At 35.0% G+C, this 10,269-nt stretch overlaps 1 protein-coding gene across 1 annotated transcript; it reads right to left on the bottom strand.

Annotated features, from left to right (window-relative positions):
• Positions 1–642: 642 nt before the first annotated feature.
• Positions 643–9,733, bottom strand: LOC137400763 (organic cation transporter-like protein). The gene is made up of 7 exons (XM_068087100.1): positions 9,592–9,733; positions 6,479–6,631; positions 4,595–4,719; positions 3,958–4,064; positions 3,193–3,347; positions 1,606–1,768; positions 643–823 (listed from the first exon to the last, which is right to left on the bottom strand). Exons 1-7 carry the CDS (start codon positions 9,731–9,733, stop codon positions 643–645), a joined length of 1,026 nt encoding a protein of 341 aa, XP_067943201.1.
• Between the last annotated feature and the right edge of the window lie 536 nt (positions 9,734–10,269).

Below are 10,269 nucleotides of genomic sequence, written 5' to 3'. Positions count from 1 at the left end.
CCAAAACTAAAACCGTTATATTTAACGGTTTTAGCATTTTATATTAGCTGCAACACTCAAATCTGTGGCTGTACAACTTGACACGTTTTCAAAAAATCAATAGTTGTGTGCAATGGCGAGTGGAAGCCTAGATGAGAAAGAATTGAGAATCAAGTGGTAAGAGATGAATGATCCATGTGCAATTCTTGTTATATGTCACCCAATAGATAGTTAAAACAAGTTTTTCGAACCATGTCAAAGTACGCAAAAACATTTTGACCAATTAAAACCAACTAGAGGTTTCAAGTGGCCCGAAAAAATTGATGATTCCACTTGATTCTATTGGCGATTCTATGATACTCTATAGTTTGTATCTATAGAAGACTCAGGATAACAGCATGCTTGCAACAGTTCGTATCTTCTGACCTTGACTCACAAGGATCTTGAATAACAACCATTTTGTTTTTTGACATTTTGGTATTCTCACACATGTCCTTGCATATGAATATAAAGAACACACTCTATGAAGAATTGTGAAGGTTGCTTAGTAACATACAAACAACAAGGATGAACTTTGACAAGACTAGCAAGTAGTCAAACTAGTAACTACACTACACAAATGAATACCAACTACCTGCTACCTGCTACCTGGTACTAAACATGCTAAAAACCTCCAGAAATAGACACACAAGAGGAGACAAGCCTACAAACCTGGTGTTCAATGCTTATCTCCAAATTTTTAGGAATGGGAACTTTATTAATTCTTGCAGACATACGAAAGAAGTCAATAGCTTTCTGGCTATTACCATTGTTGAGTTCCCATCTAGGTGACTCCGGAAATATCCTAGCAAATATAATAACAAATTTATTGTTAAAACAATAAACATACACTGTTTGATGCAACTGTATTTAGCGCTGTGGTTGCGCTTATGACAGTTTCTATCCACCCAAAAGGTCACACCTCCTTTATTCCATTGCAATGTTGCGTTGGCTGGAGATTTGGGTAAGCTTGTCAAGGCAGCAATTAAGAGAACACTGAAACTGTGTTGAAACTTTGGCAGCGGCAGCAAGCTCGTTACAAACTACTGATCCGCCAGATAATTGTTTAAGAAAAGCTTTCTATATAACGTAAACCAAACATTGTCATGACAAGTTGTGGGATAGCACATAGTGTCTAAACTTTTTACTGAATGACTAGTTATAGAAGCATTAGTCTCTACTAACTCAAATATAAATATTGTTTTACTAGACAATGACCAAGTTATACTATTTTAGTACAGGTACAAATGTAACAAATGCAACATCCCAACAAATACAAACTTAACAAATTCAAACGTAACAAATACAACAAACATAAAAAATAAAAACAATAAATTTCAAATGCAACAAATACAAATGTAACAATAATCGTAACTGCAAAATTTGCAAATGTAACAATTAAAAACAACAAACACAATTGTAATAACTACAGTGCAACCATAACAAATACATATACAAATCAGCCATTTTTCTAATTATTCTTATTGTCTCAATAAAAGCCTGAGAAATCCAATAATAAGAGATAAAATATATACAACTGTCTGTGGGTAGTTTAAATAAAGGATTAAGAACTATCTTGGAACTTACCAATAATATGGGATATATAGACAGAAACTAAGAGCACAGTCTAACTGAAAATGTCTCCAGTTGCTGAGCAATTGTGAGATGGCAGTAACAACTACTCCTCCAATGCTATAGACAGCACCGTGTAACATTCCTGCTGACTCTCTGAAAGTTACCATTTCACACACTGCAAGAGCAAAAGCAAGTTACTGGCATCTCTGATGAGGCATATAATGACATGTGTAGAAGCTTGAAGTCAAATAAAATTTTGTAAACTTTGTATTGGCCAAGGAACTTTGCTCTAAAACAATGTAGTCTCATTCTTGTTTTTGAATGCCTCAGATCTTAAACAAATTGGAGTACCTTCCTTTCCTTTTTTTCTTTCTAACGCTCTCTCTTTCCATATTTTTTTGTCCCTCCTTCTTTTTTCTTCCCTTTTTTTTCCTGCTCTACTCACCCATTCTACACATTTTTATCTCGCTCGCTTTCTGCCTCTGTCTCCCTCCGTCTCTCACTCTCTCCTTTCTATTTTTCCCTCTTTCTTCCATTTCTTCTCAATTTCTCTCTCTTTCTTTCATTTCTTCTCAATTTCTCCATCCCCCTCTCTCCCTCTCCCCCGTTCCCCCTCTCCCCCGTTCCCCCTCTCCCCCTCTCCTCTTCTCTCCCTCTCCCCCTCTCCCCTCTACTCCTCTACTCCTCTTCCCCTTTTCCCCTCTTCCTCTCTTTCCCTCTCCCCCTTTCCCCCTCTCCCTCTCTCCCCCTCCCCCTTTCTCCCTTTTGCCCTCTCCCCCTCTCCACCTCTCCACCTCTCCACCTCTTCCCCTCTCCCCTTCTCCCCCCTCTCCCTTTCTCCCCCTCTCCCCCTCTCTTCCTCTCCCACATCTCCTCCTCTCCCACATCTCCCCTTTCTCTCTCTACCCATCTCCCTCTCTTCTTCCCCTCTCTCCCTCTCTCTATAAAAAGCTTTGAAGATAAGCTCCACTTTGAACCTTCACCCAGATCATTCTCGGGTTGATTTGAGCTAGCTCAATCCGTCACAATCCCAAATACATAGTTTCAGACCTCTCATATACATAACCTATATATAGGTTTAGACCTGCCAAATAGATAGCCTCAGACCTACTATAGACATAGCCTCAGACCTATCATATACATGTATTATATACATGAACTCAGACCTACAGTATACATACCCTTAAATCTACAATAAAAATAGCTTCAAACCTACAATATACATAACCTCAGAGCTACAATGTAGATATTTTTAGACCTAACATATGTATAGCCTGAGACTTCCCATATACATAGTCTCAGACCTCCCATAGACATAGTCTCAGACTACTTACTATTTATCATCTCAGATCAAAATAAACAAAGCCTCACACCTGACAAATAGATAGCCTCAGACCAAGCTTATACATTGCCTCAGATCTATGATATAAATAGCCCATATACATAGCCTCACATCTCTCATAGATATAACCTCAAACTTACCATATACATAGGTTCAGACCTACTATATACATAGCCTCAGATCTACAATATACATAGCCTGAGACTTCCCATATATATATCGCTTCAGACCTCCTATAGACATTGCCTCAGACCTACCATACACATAGCCTGAGTTCCTCGATCCAGCCGTGAATATACCCAGCAAAAATCTCATCATGATGAGCATGTAGAAGTTGACAGAGAAGGCAGCAGCGATGCCACAAAGCACCATGGACACACTTGAGATGAGTAGCAGTCTAATTCTTCCATACCTGTAGAATTCAAAGTAGAGTTCAAAGTAGAGTTCAAGTAGAGTTCAAGTAGAGTTCAAGTAGAGTTCAAGTAAAGTTCAAGTAGAGTTCAAGTTGAGTTCAAGTAGAGTTCAAGTAGAGTTCAAGTAGAGTTCAAGTAGAGTTCAAGTAGAGTTCAAGTAGAGTTCAAGTAAAGTTCATGTTGAGTTCAAGTAGAGTTCAAGTAAAGTTCAAGCCTCTAAATACTAGTCAAATGTCCTGGCAACCCAGAATAACCTTTTATGGTCATCTCTGATGGTTGTATGACATTGTAAGATAACATTTTTAAATACTTTGAAAACTGCTTGACCCTGAGGAAAGCCGTCATCGAAAATCTTTGCAGTTTAGTTGGTGATGGCAGAAAAAGTAAAAAGGGCCAGATCTTGCTTATTCAACATAAAAGAAGTTTATTGATGGTCTTAGATGTGCTCCACCATACAAAAAGTAAACAGGAGCTAAGTAGCTTCAAAAACCTGTACTCCGTAATCTTCCAGTTTTGTTGTTGGACCATTTGATGAAATGAAAACCAATAAAGGTTGTCTATCATATCTCGTGTTGAAGAAAAAAAGGAACAGATCAAGACCCACCCTACCTGTCAGATAGATCAGCTAGAACTATACAACCAACTAGGAATCCAACCATAAAGAGTGAGTTGGCAGCAGTTGTGTACCAGGATCCATTGCACGAGTTCAAATCCCACTGAAAGAATGTAACACACACTAAAAATTTGATTACTTTTCATTGCAATTTTGGTATTAATTTTAATTAAAAAATTTTGTCTTTACCAAAAACAATTAACATTTTAACTACAGTAAAATCAAAATTGTAGCTTGCCTTTATTTCACTAATAGCAATTAATAGGCAAAAAAGTGTGTTTACGAATAATTCCTGAATGCTGTTTTGCAGACTATAACTGCCTGTTTTTGTTAGAGATAGTTAACCACAACTAGTCTGTTCCTGGTTCCTCTCAACAAGAAAAAAATATAAATTCCAACGCAGTTCTTATGACACCACTATTGCAACTAGCCAATCATTCAATTGCACTCGACCAGTACTCATTATTAAAAATTTTAATATTTTAATACATATACTTACTAATAATATATAAGGAAGATTTGTGGTGCAAGATGATCAAGAAGTTATTTTGACATGAAGTTGTGAATATGGAAATAACAAACAATAACTAGGGCAAAAATATTTATTGACAACATCTAGTATTATAAACAAACCTCTGACATCATAGTCAAGGTGAATTCTGTCTGGTCATAATCCCAGCTTTCACACTTGACATCTTTTTCAAGAACCACAGAGAAGTTGTCAGAATACTGAGCCAGAATGTCATAGGTGCACTCGCCTAGCAAAAATCACAGCAATTCTCTAAGCTGAAAGAAACAGGGAAATTCTAAGCATCTTATGTTTCGTTCAGATTTATGGAATCTTAGTTGAAAATGTTAGTTGAAAAATTTTTCAGCTAACGTTGACAACTAGCCGTTAATATTTAATGTTAACATTAAATTTTAGCATGTTAACACAATGTTATTTTTAGCACTCAATTTGTCTGTTACAAAATAAAACAGCTGAAAATCTTTTCGTAATAGTTATCAAAGCTTTAACTACCAAAGAGATAAATGGGGGATTTATAATTCAATTGGTCAAGATTATGGCACCTTTTGTGATGACAACATAACTGGAAGAAACTGGCTGACTACTTATTAGCCTTAGTTTTTGGAATCTAGCCTTAGTTTTTGGAATCAGTTATGCTTAATTTTATTCTGCTTTAAAAACTTTTCAACATTTCTTCAAAATTGTCAAGCCAAATATTTAATAATTTTTATAAAAAAAAGATTTGTCTGTCTATATATTACTTTATTGGCAATAATTTAATTTCAAACAAAAATGTTTTTTAAATTATGCCATGCAACAATCAAACAGAACCAAAAAAAAGAAAATAAGGCAAAAAAGAAAATAGGCAACAGTTAGCCGATAATATCAAATAAATGGTTTGACACAAAGTGTTTAAAATATATTTTTCTGCTAAGTGATCGGATATTAGGTGAAAGATTGTTGAAGCAGCTTGAACAATGCCATTTTCAAAAATTATTCTTAGATGTTGTATGTAATCTTTTCATATCACAGAACTTGAAATGAGTTGAAAATCTGTAACTGCCCTGTAAAAACAAGGACACAAATGACAAAGAATCTTCAATTTTATGGTTTGTGTCCTCATTTCAGATGGCTATGAACCAGCAATACATTACATATTCAGGTAAATGAGCCAGCAATGCTTTACATATTCAGATAAATGAACCAGCAATGCTTTACATATTCAGATGAATGAACCAGCAATGCTTTACATATTCAGATGAATGAACTAGCAATACATTACATATTGAGATAAATGAACCAGCAATGCTTTACATATTCAGATAAATGAACCAGCAATGCTTTACATATTCAGATAAATGAACCAGCAATGCTTTACATATTCAGATGAATAAACCAGCAATGCTTGACATATTCAGATGAATGAACCAGCAATACTTTACATATTCAGATAAATGAACCAGCAATACTTTACATATTCAGATGAATGAACCAGCAATACTTTACATATTCAGATAAATGAACCAGCAATACTTTACATATTCAGATAAATGAACCAGCAATACTTTACATATTCAGATAAATGAACCAGCAATACTTTACATATTCAGATGAATGAACCAGCAATACTTTACATATTCAGATAAATGAACCAGCAATGCTTTACATATTCAGATAAATGAACCAGCAATGCTTTACATATTCAGATGAATAAACCAGCAATGCTTGACATATTCAGATGAATGAACCAGCAATACTTTACATATTCAGATGAATGAACCAGCAATACTTTACATATTCAGATAAATGAACCAGCAATACTTTACATATTCAGATAAATGAACCAGCAATACTTTACATATTCAGATGAATGAACCAGCAATACTTTACATATTCAGATAAATGAACCAGCAATACTTTACATATTCAGATGAATGAACCAGCAATTCTTTACATATTCAGATAAACGAATTAGCAATACCTTATATATTCAAATAAATGAACCATACCTAAGTCATATATGATCTTAGCAGTTCCATTGAGACAGGCTGACCAGTTGCTAGAAGAGTGGAGAGGTTGACAAATGTGACTCTGGCTGCCTCCAATGAATATGAATCCATTATTGTTGAAGACCGCTGACCACGTAACCAGTGACATCATCGCTAAGCAAAAACAACAAATAATAAAAATAACTGCATGTAGAACTTTTGATCTGTTAAAAATGTTCGGGAATTGAATAAATCAACCAGCTACTACCCATGAGCAAGAGGAACAGTTCAGGGATAAGAAAAGTGCATCAACAAACTTTAGTTGATAAGTCGTGTTCATATGCATTCCGTAAGCTGTAGGAATCTCTGGTTCTGTACGCAGTTGTATTGGAGGGGTTTAGCACCCGGTAACGTGGATATAATACAGCTAGTAGTACAACAATAGATAACAACAAAAGAATCCAATAGAGATCCAGCTAAGAGTACTATCTAATATTTGATTATTCCTTAGGTTCCAGTGCAAGAGTTCAGACCTGTAATAATCTGAATATGATGATGCCTTAGAAGCATCCATGTTAATTTAAATGTGTTAACAAAAATTTAACAATTTGTTATTATGTGTTCCACATCTTCTAGTACCCAGTATGTGTTATTTATACTGGCTGTTATCTTTTTCCATACCTAGCGCTTGTATGTAGAGTGAGATGCTACCAGTTGAGATACCAGTGACTATCTGCCTTATTACTGCCAACTTGTCACTTCTATGTGAGTTTACAACAAAAATATAATGGTTAATTGCTTAGAGTATAATGCAAAAAGAATTATAAAAGAGAGGAAAAATATGATTGCTAGTGGTGTAGAAAAAATAGGAGCGTAGCTAAACATATAAAGTACACTGGGTTTGTACTGAATTAAACTATAAGAGAGTAAACCTTTTACACAGTGCACTAGTGGAGTGTAAAATTCATTATAATGAGCACCTCTCCAGCTACAATAAGTAGTCGTAAGAAGATAAATTCACTTTCTTAGTTAATGTGATTAACTAATGTGTATATTTACAAGTGAATGAGAAAGGCTTAAGATGTACAAACAAAGATATCAACGGCATTATAAGTTGTACAAACAAAAGAACCAATTAACTATAAAATGATCTTGAAGCAAACAGGATTATTGGAAATTCAGCAGCAATAATACTTCTCAATACTATTAGATTACCAACTTTCTAAACTTGTTTGTTCAACTCAGCTAATATTTCTCGAACTTTGTATATTCATTTTTTAATTTTATTGTTATGGAACGAAAAACACTATTTTTATGATTACTAATGTCACTAAAGATTTATATAATAACGGAGCAATATTATTACATACCTTCTAAACACGCTTTTAGACCAACTACATTTCTAAACAGAATTCAAAGCTACGAAACTTGTGATGCAATTTAACAAAACCGTCAGCTGTCTGTAAGAGTTTTAACTATCATGACACAGCCAAACACTAAATGCTTGTTGATAGAAATGCAGACAGAACACGGTCGATTTTAAAAATAGCTCAGTAACCTTGAGCCCTACGCATCAGGCGCCCAAAAGAGTAAAAATAAATAGTTTGGTGAAGACCCAACTGCATAAAATAGTTTTCATAGCTGAACTCGTCATGTAATGTAGTAATGCATGACTACTATTTGACCAATGGCAAAGGAAAATAATTTCTACTCGCTTTCTAGTTTTTTAAAAACAAAAATGGTCTATTCTTTACTATAGAATTTTGTAAAAAATTTTCTTGAATGTATCTATTGCACAAAACACTTCTAAAGCTAGTCAGACTAGATGGCAGCTACTCTAACATCTGAGAGGCCAAGCTTAATAGATGTTGGAGTAAAAATAAGGGTAACATCGTAGGCTATTCCATCGGTAAATTAAAATAAAAAAACAGAATACACACAACCTAAACCATAGAACATAGAATATAAAAATATGACATGCATACAGTGTAACTACATGTATAGCTGTAGTGGCTAGTCAGACTTTTAAGATGAATAAAATATAGCCTTAGTAACAACATTATTGTCTACTAACAAATGATTCAGAGTGTCTAAACTATTAATCGATGGTTCCCAGTTTATAGCAGCGCTAACCTACTAAACAAAGTTTTCTGCATGTAAGAGTACAGTCAAACATGGATAACTCGCCCACGGATAGCTCGAACACATGGTTAATTCGAACGGTTTCTTTGGTCCGTTCCCACGTAATGTTAAAGTGCTATAGATAACTCGAACTCAACACTGTTAACTCGAACTGTTTTTTGCCCAACGGCTATCGAAACGGTTGTTATCGCTTTAGAAAATCACTTTATTCCAAGCCATAGAGGTAAACCTCAACTTTTCGTAAATCATAAGCGCCGTTATTACCCCCATCGGCAAAATATTTTTGTCAACGACTTTTCTAAAGGTTTGGTAAAATTTGATTTATACCAAACATTCGCTTAGCGATCGCCCTTCGGAAGCGAGGTAAAGTGAGGTAATCTTTGCATAAACGTCAAGAAAAATCGGCAAAATTGATCGTGGGTAAAACGCTCAAAAGAAAAAGATGTCTTTTCTTTTGAGCATTTCAACAACGATCAAGTTTGGCCAATGTCAATCTAAAAAACGTCCTGGCAATAACGTCACTTCAAACCACAAACCAATCTCAAGTGATAGAAAAATCTCTATACTTTTTGATAAAAACGTTTTAAACTTTATATTAGAAGCATTTAATTTGAAACAAGCCATTTGTGCTTTTGATTTATATTATAGTTTGTATAGGTACATGTATCTACTAATAAATAAGTAAATACATGGACTTGTGACAGTGCTCTGATAACTTAGACACTCTGATAATTCGAACACTTTCGCTCGGTCCCGTGAAGTTCGAGTTATCTATGTTTGACTGTATTTCGTTTATCTTTCCTCTGATAGGCTTGCTACTAGCTCTAACTCATCTTATTAAATGTTTACAGAGTTAGTTTACTTGTTGTAAACCTTTCTGGTGTTCCTCAGTGTTTAAAAAAAAAGAAAATAAATCTAAATAATAAAATCTAGTTTTTTTCTAGTCTGTCAAGTATAGTAATTCACTCAAGTCTACCTCATTGTACACTCACCAAACATTCCAATCTGATATCTTCCTGAGCCGTACCTTACTAACGCTTCATCATATGATATTCTAACAACTTCATCTTCATCTTTAACTTCCTCAGAAGTTGAAAGACTTTGAAGCTCATTCAGTTCTAATGACTCGGCCATGCTGGCTCTATACATAATGCTAACTTCCTTACAAGTCAGTTAGATGAAGTCTCCAAAAGCTGGTTGATCGCTTTCAAGGTTACAACTGACACATAGACATGATATGAACATCTGCCTTGTAAACTATTAGATATTGAGCCTGACAGCAGGCAGCAGTATCACAAGTTACAATAAAACTTGATATACATGTAAATAACAGATACCGTAAAACCTCTATTGAACGCTATGGCACTCTATTTTTCAACCCTTCCTCAATAGTGATGGTCAAATAGAGGCTGGCATTGCATTTCTCGAATGACTTGTCAGAATTTTGGGAAGATAAATTTAGCCCTTTAAAGGGCGAAGCGAATATCGCCTATCTTTTGCACTTTTTTTCTGGTGGAGTGGTATTAAACCTTTTGAATGCAATGAATCTGCTAAATTAACTCCAACTTGTCAAAGATCTTTGATGCATTGAAAAACCGAGAAATATCTCTACCAGTTAATATTTACTGCTTGCAATTAACTTGCGATGATATTATAGCCTGTGTCCTGCT

Source organism: Watersipora subatra, chromosome 7 (genome assembly GCF_963576615.1).
Source record: "Watersipora subatra chromosome 7, tzWatSuba1.1, whole genome shotgun sequence".
Taxonomy (NCBI): Eukaryota; Metazoa; Bryozoa; class Gymnolaemata; order Cheilostomatida; family Watersiporidae; genus Watersipora; species Watersipora subatra.
Note: the sequence above shows the minus strand (reverse complement) of the source record. Positions and strands in the feature narration are given on the sequence as shown.

Excerpts from the sequence above, each read along its gene's own strand:
- LOC137400763 (XM_068087100.1), bottom strand. The coding sequence starts at position 9,733 with ATGGCCGAGTCATTAGAACTGAATGAGCTTCAAAGTCTTTCAACTTCT. Across the intron at positions 4,065-4,594 it reads CCTTGACTATGATGTCAGAG|TGGGATTTGAACTCGTGCAA; the intron begins GTTTGTTTATAA and ends ACATTCTTTCAG. Across the intron at positions 3,348-3,957 it reads CTAGCTGATCTATCTGACAG|GTATGGAAGAATTAGACTGC; the intron begins GTAGGGTGGGTC and ends TGAATTCTACAG.